At 31.9% G+C, this 21,208-nt stretch overlaps 1 protein-coding gene and 1 long non-coding RNA gene across 2 annotated transcripts; both read right to left on the reverse strand.

Annotated features, from left to right (window-relative positions):
* Positions 1-3,670: 3,670 nt before the first annotated feature.
* Positions 3,671-4,910, reverse strand: LOC128213344 (uncharacterized). Its single transcript, XR_008257715.1, has 3 exons — positions 4,827-4,910; positions 4,230-4,372; positions 3,671-3,760 (listed from the first exon to the last, which is right to left on the reverse strand). It is a non-coding gene; the product is annotated as an uncharacterized LOC128213344 (long non-coding RNA).
* A 5,713-nt stretch (positions 4,911-10,623) lies between these two features.
* Positions 10,624-13,949, reverse strand: LOC128213174 (uncharacterized). Its single transcript, XM_052918724.1, has 2 exons — positions 13,929-13,949; positions 10,624-11,454 (listed from the first exon to the last, which is right to left on the reverse strand). The coding sequence occupies exon 2, from the start codon at positions 11,437-11,439 to the stop codon at positions 10,870-10,872; it is 570 nt and encodes a 189-aa protein (XP_052774684.1). The 5' UTR covers positions 11,440-11,454; positions 13,929-13,949; the 3' UTR covers positions 10,624-10,869.
* Positions 13,950-21,208: the final 7,259 nt, after the last annotated feature.

The raw sequence follows: 21,208 nt of genomic DNA on the forward strand, positions 1-21,208 counted from the left end.
CGACGAATACGTGTTTATATACCGTCTGCGACTGATTATATATATATTACCAGTCATAATTATAAAGCTAAGAGTGACTCATTTGTATTAGTTTCTGGGTTTCTGGGGTCTAAGAAAAGACACTTAATTAATCACTGGATGAAAGGAGACACTGCGACAACTACAATCATCCTTTGTGTAGATTATCAGCAGATAACGACATGGATATATAAGAAAACAGGGATAACTAAACAGTTTCTTTTGGGGTTGGCAAACATTTAAAAATAAACCTTTTTCGCGTAATTCGAGGAAGCTGTTGATTTCGTATTTTAAAATAGAAACAAAATTTGAAAATGGCCTGTTTCTATCACGAAACACTTGGTGTAATTGTACCACTGTATTACTATGTAACTATGATATATATATATTTGGTATGTTTATTTTGGTATGACTTTAATGATACAAAATTCATGAACCGTCTGTTATGTTATATTATCAATAAGAATCATGATTTAGCTCACAGTTCACAAGATATTCAACACATTTCTTACACAAACATTGCACACAAAAGCCTTTAATATAATGCACTGAAACATCAGCGACAGGCCTTTTATGAGTTTGAGTAATATATGAGTTACATGAACTAATAACATTACCAAAATCAAGAGTACCTGATTGCAAAATCTGTACCTTCTATAGATTATGTTCTTAAAATTTGAAGTGATGATAACTTACCCAATAATGTGGGTGCTGGTTTTACTATCAGAGAAGGACGTAAGTGAAAAGTGATCATACTGTACAATAGTCCACAATAATGGGCCTTTGACCTAAGTGCGTTTAACATTGGCATTAAAGTAAATATAAAAAGTTATTCGGTATTTATTCATAATGTTTTAACGAAATACGTCGGACTGATACAGTTTGTTGACACGAACTAAATGGTTTTCAATAATATCTAAAAACTGGAATTGAATTTGTATGTATTAGTTCATATGGTCTATATAAGTGTTTATATGAATACAATACAAAAACCTTAAGCAAATACAGATTTTATAGAAGAAATTCTGACATTAATTCAATGTTTTCATCAGCGCTTTTTAAGCATGTAAAGTTAATGCAATATACGCGTATACAACTTTGAAAATGTTTTGATTTCTTTAGATAAAAGTGAAGTTTGTATTGAGAGGGGAATTATTGATATGTTAACATCAAGTTTAAAAGCTTTATAAAACTACATAATATACATATTTGCAGTTCGTATAAGAATAAGCTCTGAATAACCTAAAGTAGTCTTATTCATTTAAAAATATAATAAATAGTAATAAAGTATATCAAATTTATGGCGATTACCTGATTCAGCTCTAAACATCCTGCATGAATCCAATTATTGAAAAGTAAATAATTGCATCTTAGAAATCCTTTCCTGGCTATCACTTTATTAATTTGGGATATGACTACTATGGAAATGTCGCTACTCCTAACGTTTATACATACTTAATCTTTACAATGAAAACAATCAATTGGGTAAACATTCACTTAATGGAAACATTTTTTCGTAATTTGCTTTTTATGACATGTCTTTAAGAAACCAAATGATACAGTCGATCCACGATCTAGCAGAAGTTCCTGTTTTCGTAAAAACGAGTTTTAGTTGGTAGTCATCAATCCAGAGAATTAGGTTTCTTGCAGATACTCTGGTCGCACCCTCCCCACACGGAACCATTCGTGCACAATTACAAGGTTAAATATAAGGCTGTAATAACTGGACCACAATCATTTTTAAATTATTTTACGAAATATTACCGTTATAGTACCAAGAAACACTACAAACGACAAGTGTCGTTGTTCTTGCTTTTGTTTTGCTTTTATATATTTCAATTTTAACATACCATTAAAGCTGAATTTACCTGATTGCATTCATCAGATGATGCTCTGTTTTATCATTGTATATATTTACAAGTCATAACCAATCTAAATGAAGCTTTATGGTAAGTTCGCAAAGGTCATGACACCATGGTACTGAATTAACACAGAATCAACGAAGAAGACTTATGAATAATAGCAAATTAAAATGAAAATGAAAATTTAGCATTACACTGTTATCTAATAGAATTTCGTCCCAAGCTTTACAGGAAGTAATTTAATGAAACACAGTCTACAACACTTGAAGGAGTATATACTTTGTGGTATTTTGCTCGTCTTGTCGTGTGAAATGTTTCATTAAAGTGACACTGTTATTCAAATTCGATACATACACATGTATAACAAACATAAACTTTGAGTGATAAAACTATAACTTCTTCCTAAATAATGCATTTATGGAAAATATTAATAACCGATTACAAGATTGTAACCGTGTACTTAATACCTGAAAACGCAAAATATTAAATAATCAGTGAATGCTTTACTGTTATTAAGTATCATGTCATAATGTAGATACCGTGTTTTCTGCACCTTTCTTTCATATTTAACTTGGTACCCTTCATAAGAACCATTGTTTCCGACATTTATATATTCATCCTTTTGGTAAATTAAAACAATTGTTTAGATTGTGGTAAATCTATTTTGGAGTAAGAGTGAATCCTTAAGATTAGGTTAAGACTTAAACGGTGTGCTTCATAAGCAAGGTCATACATGATACAGTATTTGGCTACTGGACTTTTTGTAAACATGGGTATTTTGTCACCTAGTGTCGCAATATAGAACAAGCTTTCAACTAGTATGTGAACGTTTTTTAACTAGGAAGCTTTTAAGGTATTAGCCGCGTAATACACACTTTTTTAAAAGCTTAAACCGACAACATAGTTATAATCACGGTACACTATGGGACTTTTATCCAAATTTTGAAGATTTTTTACCGTGAATTAAAAAAGTTATTTATGTTTCATTACACCCACACCCAACTCCAAGGGCTACAAAGAGTGACAAGTAAATATTTTGTCTATATTTGATTTTTTTCGCATTATCAGAGATTATGAAATAAACACAACAGTTTCTGGTAAAATAAACTTCAGTTAACAGCAAACTTAAGTTCAAACGAACACATTATTGATACACATGGAAAAAAATCATTTTGATTGATCTTATGATTCTTCGAAAAAGAGCAGTTTTTCGATGTTTGAAAATATATAGCAGTTTTATAAAATTCATAAAAAACAGTTAACTATAAGGCAAGCTGCTGAAATCATTTTAGATATTATCTATGATGTCTATTGAACAATTTAAAAGACAATTTATGATAGTTTACCGTCCAGTTTTGAAGAAAATATACATAATGTCATGTTACCATACATTTTTATAGCTAATAAAATGCTTAAAAATCAACCTTTTTCTTGTAAAAAATTTTAAAGCTTAATTGGACTTATTCATAAAATGTACTCTTTCAAACAAATGAATTTTACTTATGATACTAACTCAGAATACAGAGTTTAAAACAAATGAGTGTACTTTTAAACTAAAATATGTGAAGAAACAAGAACACTAAGTGGGCTCGCCCCTCCAAAAATATCAGAGTGAAAGTTCTCAACTAATGTTTTTTTTTTTAATATTATAACATGTAAACAATCTCTGTGGGTAATTTGATGTATATCTGTTTTATTTTGTCATTGGTATTCTAACAATTAGTTTTTTTCACAATAATTCTTCACTCTTCAACATTTGAAGTTTGGTCTGTTCCCATGCTTTGTAGTGTGTGCACAGATGATAACTACTCAATGCTGAGTCAATGCTGATTTGGTTTTCATGCACCTTCAGGTACTTTACCCATCAAGAATGTTTAGTGCTGTAAAGGAAAAAAAGTTGTACTTTAAAGCCTATCTAACTAATTAGTATAGATAATTATACTGCCATACATATACAAAATAAAATATAAACAGTTTAATATTTCTCGACATTATTTTGAAAAAACAACAACAATCTGATACATACATGTATATATATAAAGAAAATTATTAAATTTATCAATAAAATTCATCATCATCATCATCATCATCATCATCATCATCATCATCATCATCATCATCATCATCATCATCATCATCATCATCATCATCATCATCACCACCATCATCATCATCATCATCATCATCATCATCATCAACATCATCATCATCATCATCATCATCATCACCACCACCACAACCACCACCACCACCACCATCACCACCACCACCACCACCACTTGATTATTGAAAACAGTAGGTTTATAAAAACAAAAACCAAGTCAAATATGTTTTATATGAAATACTCACATCATCTCGATCAGATGCGACTGCCTTGTGGATGGACATGGCTGTCAAATCCGCTCTCAAGGATCCAACATAGTATTTAATGCAGGCTGGAATTCTTCATAACCCAGTGTTGTAGACTAAGTAATATTCAGTCATTTTCCTGCCTGGAAGAAATTAGACTTCTGATTATCAACCAGCAGAAACTACCACCGTAAAATACAAATGCACAAGTATTATACATTCTGCACTAATATCTGTTTTAGCCAAGAGTAAGGGTTGGTAGGCACAAATGTGTAGTTGTTGTGCATATGGTTGATAATGATTCACAACAGTATGGGGTTTTAACGAGACCTACACCAAGCCAATGAATGTCAATAGTGTCCTAGCAGATGTGGCTTCAAGCCCCAAACCACATACAACTTTTTTTCACAGGTTAATTTTGAAAAGATGCATTTTGTAAACAAATAACGGGTATGTACATGTACATAAGTACATGTAAAATATGAACATGCTGTCTAAACATTTAGCTAATAAAAATGATTTAAGAATTCCAAAGATAAATTAAAAAACAAACGTTTTTGAACACATCAACGTACAAAACTGCTCGAGGATACTTACATTCAGAGCCCTTTGATACGAATATCCCAGTTCCATGCCGATTGTTGACACTTCGTTTTTTTCGAGAGAAAATCTTCTCTTACGCGTATATTTCACTTATAATCCATGTTTAACTGTATTGACTCAAATTGTTGGATGTATCGTAATCAACTCTCAGCGTGTACTTTTAGTGTTTATTTATTTTAAACGTATATTCATGAGAAAAACATCACAATGTTTCCAAATCCTACGATGTAGAAATTCCATTATTGACCTATGAATAGCCGGGAAATACCTTCTGTTTCTAAAAATAGCAACATCCGGTACAGGCCGAATACGCCCGATGTTCGTCGCGATCTGTTACGGCGAGTGGCGATATATGTCGATGTTACCCGATGTTTCCCGAGTTGTATTACATGGCTAATACCTTAAGTGTTGTTTCGATTGTCTCTGCATGTTAAAGGTCGTTTAATTTATTAATATCTATAAACATACTCGTTAACACTTTGAAGATAAATATATGAAATTGTTTATTGTAGATGAAGAAAGTTTACATAATGCTTTGCTCAATATAAAATTATGTGCGCGTTGAAGTGCAGACAATCAAGACACAAACAAAATTCATTTCATTATTTATGTTTTCGCGGTGTTTTTTTAGTAAAGCATCGAACAACATCAGAGAAGTTTAAAGTTCATCGTCACTCATAATTTAGTGCCTTATCAAAATATTTGGCGGCTTTTAATATATATATAATTATTGAAAACCATTTTACGTAACAATTACTTCATTGATTTTCCCACCGTCTTAGACTACATCAAGTGACTTCTTTCAAATTCCTTCTTAACTTATTTTACTCATTTTCGTTATCATCATGTTTTTTCTTTACATACATACATTAAAAAATAAAAAAATATATAAAAAAATATAGCAACACAAATAAACTTGTTCTTGTATGCACTTTACTAGTTTGTGGTTCGTCCGTAGAATTGAGAGATTGTTCATCATGCGACCAGACAACGAGCAAGTGGTGCTTAAAAACAATTTTATGCACTTGATTGATAGTATACACAGAACGAGGCGCTTAAAAACGTCTCGCTCAGAAAGCTTCGTGCCGTATCGTGTTTGTGTAGATCATTCATTCCATTATGTAATGTTTAAATTACGATGTTTTTGTGGACATTTTAACAAAATCAAAAACAGTAAGGAAAGTAATCTTACGGATATCTTAATAGCCTGTCTGCAGTATGTCCCATATGCCCAAATCCACTCTTATTTACTATAAAATTCCTACTTAATATTTCCTCATCATTATCATGTATGGCAGACAAAAAACACCGACCTAATGCCTTGATCTTGTAAACTGTTTACATCGGATTGTTTTCTTTCATACCCACAGGAATTATTAATGCTCTGTTGTCATGTATCAGTGGTTAGTTATAAAACATTCTAAATATTAATATCAATAGAACAAATATTTATTACAATGTGACGACACATTTTGTGAAATAGGAGTCATTTGCACTTAAATATTTCTGTAAAAACAAAGCTAGGCCTCGCGGAATAATGTTGGATAATTGCGTACTGTACATGAAAATTGCCTTTTTAGAAAGATGATTGATGAGATGAAATCTTGGAAACTTGCGAAAAATTACTTGTATCAGGACGTGTTCTCGTACAAGAAAATTAAGCAGTTGACATTTATCATCGTTAGCGGTTGTATGCTCATTATAACGCATGACACGTTATCATCGTGATTATGTTCATTTCAACTGTAGATTCCATGTTGCAATATAATAAATGATATCTTGCTTTGTGTCTTGACAAATGTTTGCGTAGTATATCAACACTTGATCATGTTACATGTGTTTTTGACATACAAAATACCTCTTTAAATGTATATTATACGTAGAAGTAAAAGATCAGTTTTGCAATCTCTTTTTAAAAATAATTACTACTTATCAAATGGAATTCTATCAAAATTTATGTTCATGAAAGCTTAATCTGTTTGTACGTTATGTAAGTGTTTGCATGAAAGAAAAACTAGATAAAGGTAATCAATAATTGACATATCCACTTATGAAGTTTAACAAATTTGTGACTACTGGAAATATAGAAAAACATAAACCATCATAGAAATACCTTTACTGTGGTGCTTAAATTGACAACTGTTTTTATTAGTTTTGTACACATGCTCAAGTTTTAACCCAAACCCAGTCTCACAAAAAGGATTTAAGGCCCTTATAACTTTTAAAAGCTATGCTTAGTGTTTTTCTACTTTAGAAGATTACTGAGACCTTGAATAAAAAAGGATAAATTCAATCATATAAAATAATATTCTTGTTTTGAAAAACAAGTCTAGACAAGTAATGAATGATATATGATACTGAAAGCTAAAATGCTTAATATATTTTGTGGATATTGAGGACTTGCCGAGAGGCATGCCAGAGACTAAGATTTCCATTTAGAAGATTTTATTTGTAGAACTCAGGCCGTGATCGAATTGATCTACTATTGGAATACACTTCAAAGGCGTTATTGACATGGGTACGAAGGACGTACAAGTCCATTAAATCGCCATGTTTGATATTTATAGATTTTATGTTCTTTTTTATGAAAACAAACGTTTTATTTGCTTGCGACACACGGACGACACCAGACTGCTAATGCAATTTCAAAAGAAAATAATTCTCATTAACGTCGTTTGAAATATCCACAAGAAAAATAATCATTTAAGATGCTTAGTTATGGTCCCTCCGTCGGTGAATAAAAAGTCAAGTATTTAGTAACCCTATTTAAATAAACTCTGGTATCTCCAAAGCTCGCTAATAATCGTATGTTCAAATGCAAATGCTGATTAAAAGGATAACATTTTGTAACGAGAGCACAAACTCATTTGAAAATTGGCATATTCCATTCAATAATTAGTTCATGTGTTCGTGCCATCTTCAATACATGGCAACTGTAACTTGATTCAGAAGACTTTAGAACAGTACCAAAAGAAAATCTAAATGTCCCTGGGACCAACAAGAGCATGTGAAAATGCTAGTATTTTCTCCACTTGTTTGTTAGTACGATTCTACGCAGATATTGTCGTTATTTGACTGGTCGTTCAAGTCTATCCTACACATACGTATGCATATGAACTGCCAAACGTTTGCTAAGTTGAAAGTAAAATACATTCATTTCGTAAAATATATTGCTTACTTTCGTTTAATTAAGCCATAGATTCGGCATAAGCGTTATTATGTTGTTTGTCGTAAGCTATCATTATACAAACAAGTATGCCTGCGCTTATCGCTAAATACAAATAATAAACGTGATACCATTAAAATATTTTCTGTTACAGTGTCACTGAAAGTTCTAGGTTTTCGCCTCAGAAGCAACCGTGCAGTTTGTCTTTAAGAGCAAAAATCCAAGGGTCACTGACACCACCGAGCAGAAAAAAAATAAATACCACTTAATAGCAAATCACTGATAATATTGTAAATTGGTAACGCATATCTAGTCATATAAACACTTGGTTGAAAGTTTAACATTTGTATTTGACATACAAGCTTTCGTAGAGATTTGAACTAATCATGCCACTAGGAATTCTTATTTCCTGTCTGGTTAACATTATATTTCAAAAAGTTACAATTGATTTCATGGTTATGCTGTTGTGGTGGCAGTAATGTAAATAACCTGTATTATATGTTATTATGTTAAATTAAAATCCTGCATTATTTAGTTCCATACACCTCATACATCAAACACATTTCTTCTTTCTTTATTATAAGTTATATTTTCGAATAATGTTACCTAATAGAAAAGATGCCTGATGACAATTTTAGAGACTTTTATTATGCAATCGGAAGTAATGATTAGAACGATGTTGAAAGTATGCATGAATGTTTATAATTATAATAATGCTAATGACAAAAATGTACTCGACAAACCGATATTTTACCAAAAAATAGGACAATAGAAAAAGCGATCGCATAATGCACCCGTTATCAACATGAGGTCTAAGTGAATTAAAAAAATGATATTAACGTTAATATTAGAAGCAATTCAGTCTTTCCCAACATGTATTATCATGTTACGTGTGACTCACAAAGTTTTGTTCACACGAAGTAATCAAATTTTACAATTACAATTCGGATGTGCAATTGAATGTATTTCAAGTAGCTGTTCTTTTAATATGAAATTAGAAGGTTATATACTGGTTCAAAAGTTTGACATTAATACTTTTTTAAATTAGAGAAAGTTTGAATTAACAAGTATGTAAACGTGAAGCTTTAAAGTACAACAAATATTTATAGATAAATACGTGAAGTTCTTTTATGAATAGGTTCTAAATGATCTAAAGAACCCTTATTCATTTAAATATAATATACAACTGTAATAAACGTTTTCAAATGTATAACCGATTACATTTTTCAGCTCTTAACATCCTACATGAAATACAGTCATTACAGTATTTAAGTAAATAATGGTTTGTGAAAGGAAATCTTAGCCTATGACTTCAATTTTTTCATTGGCGATATCCCTTCTTAAACGTTTTAGGGTGTCGCTAATCTTAACATATACTCATTTTTCACCTTCCATTTCAAATGTCCATGTTGGTAAACAAACAATGGTAGCTATTCGCCTTATTCGACAGTGTTTGAGAAAATAAAATTCAAGCACGAGCTAGCAAAACCTTTTGTTAATACTCAACAATATATAGTTTCTTCAAAATAACTTAAAGTTCATTTGGGATTTGTCACAATCCTCTGTTTTCAAAGGTCACATAACGATAAAGGAGTCATCCAATATCAAATCAACGAACAAGAAACTTATAAACAGAAAAGGAAAAAAAAGGTCCTTTATAAATTATAATCAAAATTAGCATACTTTGCTATTATCGAATATAATTTTCCCTGCGGAAAAGTCATACATTGAACAGAACATTATTTCGAAGCTACACTCCACAAATCTCGAAGACTTATATTGTATGTGTATTTTACTTGTAAGTGTGAGGTTGGTTATTCGTTAATAAAGAAATAGAAGAGGGCGATATAAAACTAACATTAATTTTAAAAGACTGTCCTTTTTATACGTTTATAAGCAGGTGCACCAAAACTATACCAATTGACGTACACTATCAAAATTTCGAATAATATTCAATTTTATTCTCTATCCTAAGTGAAAGTTAAAGGAAACACCGCACCAAACCATTCATTTGTATAACTGTTTAGGACTTCCGAAAGATGTCAGAAACACATAATGTTTTTGCGTTGTTCGATGTAAAATGGTTTTAAAAGAATGCATTCGTTTAGTGATAACATCGATTGAAAATAGAGACGGTCGCTTAAAACAAATAATTGCAATTTCTGTGAAAATGGGTATGACAAACTTCTCTATTAATATCCTACTACACTGCAATCCTTGTTTGAGCAAGTTGCACGCGTAACGTACTGGCCTTCAAGAAGAATACTATAATTTCACATATATTTTATTTCTTTATCCTCTTCACATCGAACATTTTTTAGGCAAGAGTAAAAGAAGTATTTGACTGATATAAGTAATTACAATAGTTCAGGCATGTGTATATAAGAAAAAACATTCGGTAAATTACTGCAGAAAATTATGAAGGTGATTATTATACAATTCAATGTTTATTATCTATGGAATATGCTATCATATGGACTAAATATTGTTATTGACCGAAGGGGGGGGGGAGTTATATGTAAATAACCGTTTATTAACATAATGCCATAAATATTTGGCATTTGTTTTGTAAAGGAAACATAAGTACCCTGTAAATGTAGGGGCAAGTATCAAGACAATGTTTTTTTTAAAATATTTACATAGTAATATGTCACTTTATAAAAACAGAATTTCTTTCAGATAAAAGCGAATCCCTGCCTTTTGAGTTCAGCTGTCCACTGATCAGAAATTAAATCGAGTCTTAAATTGTTCACATGGAGAACCGATAAAGCATTGTAGAGAATGCATTATGGATAATGAGAATAATTTGGTATTATGCAAAACACGTTTGATCCTTTCTTCTCCTTATGCACCTAAAACAGTTTGTGTTTCTTAACCCATGGAAGTTTCTACACCATTCACTTCCATCCAAACCAAACACTTTTCCACCGAATTGAGAGTGGACATATCTTGTGTATCTTTCTCCGCCTCGCCGTGTTTAACTATCTCAATTGTCCCCATGGCTGTCTCAATCTTATCGCCAATAGCCATCTTCTTTACATTAGCACGGTTTTGACTCGTATCCGTAATGTCACCTTCGAGTCTTCCCATGCTATTTTTCTCAAATGTTTCTGTAAAACTTGTGCTCCTTCTTAGCTTCTCCTCGCCACTTTCCCGTTGCCTTCTTATAGATGAATGTTCATGTTTTACGGTTGTGATTCTTACGTGTTTACCTTTAGAGTTATCAATTTCAACCTTGTCATTTTCGTCATTTCTGCTGTTCATTTCTTCTAAAGCTTGTTTCATTGTCTGTTTGCCTTCTGGACTCAAACCCTCAGAAAATCTTGCCTGGGATCTTCGCATAAGTAGCGCTTGTATCTCGAACAAAGAATCGGCGGGAAGGTTATACCCACTGAGATTCTTTTCAAGCATTGACATACTTGAGTTTGGACGGTCTGACATCTTATGGTGTACTTACTGCATATGAAACAAGAAATAAATTTAAAAAGGTACATAATATCGTTCTTGTACGTATACACAAATAGAGGCAAAATTCAGGCGTTTGATAAAACAACCAAATTATTATCATGGAGTTACACAATTTTACTTCTAATTCAAAATAATTCATCCGGTCTGACTTCATTGAATTTAGACCATTTGTACCATGTTTGGCTTTCCTCATATTTAGTTTATAACAATTACCAGTTACCTATTATTCGACGGAAGAAACTCAATACCCAACTGATTTAATGATTGGCTTCTTTTGAATTGGAATCAATCAAAAATGTAAATAAGTAAAGATTAAATATGTGACACATAAGAAAACTTTTTAGTCCAATTTAACTGTTCATATCGATAAACTTCAATTGTTGCAAAAACGATTCAGATTTTTGTGTATACTTCATCTTGACATATTTAAAATTGAATTTGAGATTATGTATACTTGTTTCAAGTACATGAAACATTGATTTATTCCTAGACAACATGTTTAGAAGTATGCAAACTTATCTAATGATAAGTTTATCGATTCATAAATATTATGAAAAGCTGTCTCATTGAATTTTGATACAAAGATAATTAGAGTTATTCTTTGTCAATAAACAATAAATAAAAACTAGTTGATAGTTTCTATGAGGTTACTTTGTGGCCATGGATACATGGCCCATGTTAACAAACAGTCTAGTCCAGGACGAAACAAAGCAAATACTTAAACATGCAAAATATGTTAACATACATTTTGTAGATTAACACTATTTGTAGGGGGTTGCAATTGTATCTAAACGATTTTCACTATCAATGATTTGCTAGATGTAAATGTTATTAAGATTTGCAGTTTAAAATGTTCAATCTGAACCCTGAACGAGTTACTGTTGTAATTGTCCATCAAACATTACAAGTTCAAGTTCATGTATGTATATTTCAGTTGCTTGATCCCAGAACTGATTGAAAAAATGACAAGATTTATGAAACATTATTTAATGGTAAAAAAGTATTTTTATTCAGTTGTTTACGTATGGTGTTGCTGTTCATACCATGTCTGCAACATCTTCAATCTTTTTTCACTGCAAGGTTAATCAAACTTGTTACATTTTCCAACTATATGAATTATTCTGTACATTATTTACAAGTCGTGTGAGTCGATCAAATGTTCTATAGAAATATGCATTATGCTGACATATTTTACTACTTCTGCCTGCATTAAGATATGCATTTATATATTTATACTTGGATTGTAAGGAGTCAATTATCACTATGTGCTTAAACGCATGCAATGAATAAGTAAACAAACTGCGCAATCATAGATAGCATAGATTGTCGTCGTCCTCAGTATGAATAGAACTTATCGCGCTCATCGGTTCGAGTGTTCTCAAAATGTGACAATTCTTGTGTTATATAAAAATATTATTAAATAGTTAGACTTATAAGTACCCCTGTTGATTAAGGGAATGTTTAACATAGGCACTGAGTGGTACTTTAAAACACTTTCTGTTATTTCAAAGAATGCATAATAAAGTAAAGTAGGCCTGGTGGAATAATGATGAATAATTGCATGTTTTGCCTAACGTTTTCAAGAAGGCGATAGTTTAGATGAAATCTTGGAAAGGTTGCTTGACACTGTTTATGTTGACGTGTTACCAGTATAAGCTAAATAAATAGTTATTTATAAATAATATTCGTTTGATGCAACAAAAGCACACTTTTACACGTGGTTGTATTAATTTCATAGCGGTTGTTTCCATGTTTTTATATGGTAAATGAAAACTTGCCCTAAGTGAATCTACACAAATCTCTGTGTAGTAAATTAATTTTTTATATTGTTACATGTACTTTTGACATCTTTAAAATGGTACATTGTACGCATACCTCGATAAAATACCTATCCAAATGTAGACCATACGTACACATACAAGCAGAATAACGCAACCTCTCCAAATGTTGAATAATTCCGAATCTCCAGCTTTTGCAAACAAATCAGCTTTAATGTTTACGAGTACTTAGAATTGTTTTTGAGTTATGACTGAGCTAAAAATATATTCATGCCAGAAACAGTTTTACATACGAGCAAAACATCAACAGTGCCGGATTTGTATCCAAACGATACGAATTGAGATGGATATATAGAGTATATTATTTCATTGCTAAAACGACACAATTAAAGAAATTATGTTGTTAAACACGTTTAAATAATATTTACTTAAACGTACTAAAATGTTGCAGTTTTATTTAAATAATTCCCCGATCTTATCCAATGAATTATATTAAAAATATCTGCTTTAAAAGTGGAATTACTGAGTATAATGAATATCATTTCGTCATATAATCATATGATCTTGTTTGAATACTATACCTCTGTACTTACATCCAACACTTTTATTATATAGAATAATTGCGTATTATCAGAAATTGTTTAATTATTTAGAAAAAAAGCTTTATACAAAAAAAAACAATACCAGTATTATAATCCGATCGCTGACGATAAAGCACATATGAAGTTTATATAATATTGAGGTGACAAACATTTGGACGAAACTGAAATAGAAAGCTAATTAACTATGAATTTAAACATGCGTGCCACTGAATTTATTGACTGCTGTCGCATCCATTCGATCAATAAGTGAATAGATATCATTTTGACTGATTCAAAAAGATATGAATCTTGAAATTGTTTAATATTGTTTCCATATTGTAAATCACGGTTCATTTACAAACAATACACGCGATAACGGCTACTTTAGTTATTCCTTGAGAAAGAATGATGTATGATTTAGTATGGGGATGAGTGTCAAAAACCTATAAATCTACTTGATAATGAATTTGATATAAAATAATCTTTAGCGCAGTCAATGACATATTATTTCGAGTTTACAATAGTGTACTTGAAAGCTATAAACGGATACAATATCATTTTGGTTAAACCTGTCAAGGTGTAAATTAAACTAATTTGCCAAAACTGTAATATGAACACAAAGGTTTACGAATCCAATGCAAATCATTCTGTTGAGGACAAATCAAAATCATAATTATTGTGCAATGATATATTAACGGAAAAATTCATTGAATTTTGAAGTGTTATTAATCATTTGCACCTCCTTAACGTAGAACTGAAATCGATGCTAACCGAATGTAAACACCTTAAGTAAATAATACGTGCCTTTTAACAGCTGACTTATACAGCCTATTTGTTATATTGAACAAGTGTATATTAACCCGTACTTAATATTTCAATAAAATAAAAAAAGTTATAATTTAATATCCACTTTGGAAGTTGGAAAATGTTTATGACATTTTGGCAAATAGAATCGAACAGAAACCACTATAGAAATAGCTTTACTGTGGTTCGTAAATTGACTGTAAACGACCGAAAATAGTTTTTCCCAGGAGCTTAAATTGACAATAAACCATCATTGAAATATCGTTACTGTGGTGCATAATAAGTTGACAACAAACAATCATTTAATATCTTTAACGTGGCGCGTGAGTTGACAATAAACAATCCTTAGAAGATCTTTTCTGTGGAGCTTACATTTATAATAAACCACCGATAAAATACTGTGATATCATTTATATTCGTAGGCTTGAAATCTTTGGTACTTAAATACGTCGATTTTCATTTTTTTTTTTAAATAAAAAAACGAAACTTAAATCCTTAATCGTCTGCTTATTCACCATGCGCCGATCTTGTGCACTGTATCATATACGTCATGTAGCTTATGACACTTAAATGGAACAATATATCACTTATCGCAGATACCCATGTATATTATCGTTTGATCAGTAACTTTAGGGTCATAAGTACAGATGCATCACATAAAGGATATAAAGTAGTGAAGCCATTGAGTGTCAATAAAGAATTTCTGCCAATTGTGAAGACACAGGAAAAGCGTTTAATTAAATAATTGATCAAAGAAAGAAAATCAAGTGGCGACGCACAAACACGCGAGGTCAATAATCGTTTTACATGTGCCGCACAGGATGTTGTTAATTAGCCTGCTTTAATGTTCTGCAATGCCTGGCAATGTCATACAAAAAAACTGCATGCAAGTACTAATAACTGACTTTAATTTATCATCATTCAGGTTAAATAATATATAATATTAAACATATTAATAGTAAACTAAAAAATATTTAGGTACTTACAAGTTGTATACCGCGACCATGTATATTCATGGGGAATACATATATACCCTTTTGCATAGCCAGTATGATTCCAGAATTAAAGGTTTAATTTTCATCGGGATTTTCACGAACTCCACGACAATTAATGTCCAACGAATATTTTTATTTCACAGTAGCTTTACTGTTGTGCGTAAATTGACAATTGCAGATTTATTTCTTACACACGCTCGCATTAGGTTATTCCCTAAGACGATAAAATGATAAAGCTAAGCTCAGAAGATGGTTTTGGTATAATGTGTATGATATTCTTATAGTAATCAGTTTTTATTAGTGACAAATAATGTCCTAATTTATAAAATCAAATGTCATACTATACTTTAACCCGAAAAGCTTACGATATTTCGAGCAATTAGGGCAACGCAGTTTAGCAATAACGGAGACTAATATTAAATAGTGTTTTCGCTGTATTACTCTCACGGAAGTATGAATAATATACAATTGAGTGTCAATTTAAAATGCGAATAATGCACGCTGTTACCGAAGTGACCTACAATGAGAATTCGCTTACACTATTTTATTGACATAAGTAATAAGGGCATACGTAATAATTTCATTTTTACGGTGAATGAACGGCACAAGATAGCTGACTCCATTTTCTCTAACGTGCAACACATATGAATGATATCGATCGATGATGTCCCCGATTTTGACTTAACAGTTTAACGGAAGTTAGTTTTTAAGCCTTTTTGAGTAAAAGTTAAAAGTTGTGCAGACTTTGAATTAAGAGATTAAAAATAGTTGTATACTCCATATAATAACAATCCTTTATCCATGCGTTTAAGGGCAATCGGTAGAATGTAGTTTATGTGTTCGTGACATCATTTAGACATAGCAGAAGTAACTGATTACAGAAGGCTGTAACATATTATCACAAGAAAGTCTGAATGATCCTTGGAGAAACATAAAATGCTATTTTTTCTCTACTTCTTTGAAAGAACCATGCTTTGTAGACTTGCACCTACTTAGCTAGGTGTTCATGTTTGTATTCGTATTCTTCAAATTAAAAAGCTGTAAAGTTTGAAGTCGGATTACATTCGTTTTTAAGGTAGGTGTTGGAATTGGGAAAGGGTTATGGTTAGCCTCTTGGATTGATATGTCAAGGCTCCCGGGGAATCTAAGATAAGCGGTTTTGTAACGTAACAAATTCTTGAGTTCCTGTTTTGCCAAGCTGATATTGTTGGTATTCACCACATTTGACATTTAAGTCTACTAAACTGATAAATACAATATATGATGTGTAAAATTAGTTTCGTGATGCATCTTTGAAAACATGTTTTACCAGACAGTGTAATGTAATGTTGTTTCGTTTTTTTACCGATTCGAAGTAAGTCATTAGAAGGTCCTGATGAAAGTTTATGATTACAGTTGGAACAAATGTATTAACAAAATCGTTTACGGTTGGCGTAACATACCTTTTGCCCCTTTATTGACCGAACATAATAAGGAGAAAGTTCAAAGACATGACATTAGCATCGATGGGAGATAAAGGTTGGTAGACATATTCAGTCCGGTCTGATATTTAAAGACAATATTCAGAAGATTTTCCTCATCAACATTTTATTCATAAACGCTTCCGCCACTCACACCTGTCAAATCCAGCCTAGTGTTGACGCCAGTTTTAAAAATTTATCACCTTTCCAATGGTTGAAATGGTTTATATTTGCTTGTAAATGCGACACTGGCGACACTGGTGTTCATCTTTCATGCGTTTGGCTATTCGGTGTGCTCACCGTCCATATTAAGGTAAAGGGGTCCTGGTCCTGTGAATCGTGACAACCGTTGAATGTATACAGAATTCATAGAGATTCATGAAGTGCTAAATAAAATACCTATATCTGCGTACAATTTAAGATGCTCTGAACACTGTAGTGGACTTTTTTAAGGATAGCAGAAACTTATTTATTGAACATGGGTTTCCAAAGTTCCCAGAAGGGATAACTGTTATATTAATTGGAATTAATTTGAAGCATTTAATTATTTTTAACATGTCCGATAAAAGCACAACAAACCGACCCCATTCGATATTAGCCACTTTTTATGAACATAAGAGGATGAGCGTCCAGTGGTCTAGTGGTATAGGTACACGTTTTATTCAATTTGCTATCATTGTTAAAATATTAAATACAAACGTATTTAATGTTCTAACATGTCCATTCTACCGCGTACAAGTGAAAGTAAACCTATTCGGAGAAAAACACAATTGAGTCTACTTTCGTTTTAATCTTTTTCCCTTAATCATGTTTAGAATATGTTAAATAAAATTGGAAAACCATTGGAGTATAAACATACTGAATGATTTTTAACACAGATAAATAAAGGGGAAGTAATAACAAGGCACACTATTTAAATGTTTGAAGGGAGTACTCAAGTCACAAAACAAGGAAAGTAAATGATGAGGTCCCTTTGATTAATAAGAAAGTGTTAAGGTTAGCTTTACCAAGGACATTTAGGTAGATATAGGTGATAAATGCTGCAAATTAAGTTGAAAACGATGGCATTGAGTTTCTGCTAAAAGGTCAGAGTTATGAGCCTAACTATACATGTGTGTATTGTCTCTTACAACATTTGTACCAAGTTTTACGTGAATATCTTCGGTAAAAATCAACGACACCACCAAAGCATTGACAATACCTTGACCTTTTTTTCTTAAAAAAACCCAGACGAGTTAAAACAAATCCAAACCAATGTTTATAGTTGTTATAAAACTTGAATCATTTTGATTATACTTGCTCCGTCAAAACGACAGGGCTTCGCCAGAAATCGTGTGATTTGAGATTCTGCTTAGTGTTCACCGCATGTATTTGACCCGAAGGCGAGGACGAATACTTTAAGCATCTTACAGACGTAACAAAGTTGTGCTTTTCTTAGGGCTGAGTAACCTGTTTTGTGATTGTCTGAGACTGGCTGATCGGTTGTAAATTAAAACTTTAACACGCATATTGATGTACAAAACACACTTTAAATGCTTTCTAAAATGCATCAGACGGACCTTTTTCAATGAAAATTTCAATCGCCTGCTGAGAAAAGATCTCAATTAATACCCTAACAAACATCAGATTCAGATAGTTCTTGTAAGTACTGATGAATCCCCAGATGCGTACTCCAAGATTAAAACCCTTACTCCTGTCATTCGAAGGCGGAAACCTGGACAGTTATTGATTAAGATATGTTAGCATACGTGTTCGTTGACGTATTGGAAACGGGCCCTGTAATTCCCATATTATTTATACAAACAGAAAAAAAACTGGGCTTATATTAACTTACGTCTGTAGTCTGAGATTTAGACTTAGACTCAGAAGCAAATTCTTTATATTGTAGTATAAAGCTGCTTAAAATGGTTGTCTTAAAATAATATGTGCTATAATCTGGCCGATATAGATATTTCAAAACATTTCAGAATGCAGTTTTCTGAGCCTGATTCTCAAACTCTGTCTCAAGACATTAGTTAATATGGACATGATATACTGAATTTCTTTGTAAATACTTGAAAACAAACCAGATTATAATACATAATGTATCTTAAAAACTTCCTAAGAATTGACTTGATTTAAGGCAAGAAGGTTTTGAAATAAAATCAAACAACGAATCTTTCAGAAACTTAAAAATGGAATACAAGCAGAAAATATAAAAGGGTTATAAGTACTGCGTTTTGATCCGGTAGGTTGTATTCGACTCGAGTGGATTTTTGCAGATTCGGAGGCGCAAGCCGAGTAAAATCAAAATCTGCAAAAATCCACGAGAGTCGAAAATGACATTCCGGATCAAAACGCAGTACTAATAACCCTATTTTTTATATCCATTACTGGTGAGATCACCTAAAAGCCACATGTTTTCATAATAAATGTCATTTTAACGACGCACTATTCTTTTTATGACGTCATTTTAACATCGCGCAACGATACTTGTTAATACGTGACATCACAAGAGTGGAATATGGCCGTATTGCACTGGAGTGGAATACGGACTACCGTATTTTGCTATATGTATTGTGTTTGGATTTATGATGGGTATATAATAAATAATGTTACTATTGATTGATGATACTACAAGTATCAGCGAAAAGTGAAAACAATCCTGGAAACGGGATTTTTTACAGATGTAAATGACAGAGATGTTCATGTGAACATCATGATCAATTACCGTAGAATTAAACAATAGCTATATAACGTACATGTATTCGCAATAACAGCTATCGGTTTAGCAGGAGTTTGACTGATTTTTTAGAGAACATTCTCGGTAAACCGCAAGCACGCTTGATTAAACTTAGTTCATATCAGATTTTGTCCGTTCTGAGCTTAGCATTATTTTCCATGAATGGCGGGTAAATAAAGTAAGGTGTATGAATTTCAGTTAAATAGTGTGCCGCCATTTTTAATTTCCAGTCATATGATTTATATAATTAGAAATCTATATATTTGTGAACATATGACGTACAATTTAAAGACCTCAGATGATAGAAAGACCAATGGAAAGTTCTCTGAGGCAGAAAATCATACAGCGGTGCTGGATCTAAGTAGTTGTCTAGACACAACAACATACACATGATTGCATGAGAAAAGGAACATTATGCAGTGCAATTTTTGAGTTTTTGATGATGAATAAAGAGAACTGAGAAATATTATATCATATGCCATTTTCTTAAATCATATCTATACTACATTTTCTCTAATCAAATGATATGATAACTAAATAATGTTTGAATTAGTTTATTTCATACTTTTATGGAAACAAAGCTTATATTTTATAATTTATATAAGTTTGTTTTTTGAAATTGTAGGAAATTTATTTCCGAATAACTTTATTTTCACTGCCCTTATTAAAACATATACTTTTTATCTTTTTTTCCTTTAAATTTCATTTCGAAATTTAGGAAGTTGAATTAGGTTCAGAAATTATGAACACCTTCCCAATTCTTTGTGCGACACATGCATTCAAGTTAGTAAGCATTTGTGCCAGTTTATTACACACTTTTATCTAGATATAGTTAGTTTGGACACGACCTCAAACATCGAAAATTAAACAGTGTAAGTTTGGGCTTTAGTAAGTAATATTTCAGACACTACCATGAACAGTATTAGCATATGACAAGACACTCTTTAAGTGGTAATCTGATCCGGAATAAGGTTTAAATATAGATTGAATGTTCATGGGGTATTTAATGCTTTATTTCTCTATAATATTGGTATGAACATTTGTCTAAATTAAGGGCGGTGGCGGTTGCGCCCAAACCCCTGAATCTGAACTAGTGCTACGTCATGCTAAATTAAACTATTTCGAAGGTCTAGAAATTATTTGTCGTCAAGCACTGGCCCTTATTTCGTAAAAGTCAATTACAGTTTTACATTGGATATGGCAAGCGTAAAATATTAAAGGAAGGCATTTATCTTAGACGTCTTCCAATAATTGTTTCTAGCACAAGATTCGCATGCGAGCTTTAGAATATAAGTCCTAGGCTGTACTGAGACCGATACTGTTTTGTGTCTGGAACATAATGGATGACACTTCTGTTTCACTCTTCGCGGAAAAGTGTTTTCTTGTCTACACATGGATACTC

The sequence above is a fragment of the Mya arenaria genome, chromosome 13, assembly GCF_026914265.1.
Source record: "Mya arenaria isolate MELC-2E11 chromosome 13, ASM2691426v1".
Lineage (NCBI taxonomy): Eukaryota > Metazoa > Mollusca > Bivalvia > Myida > Myidae > Mya > Mya arenaria.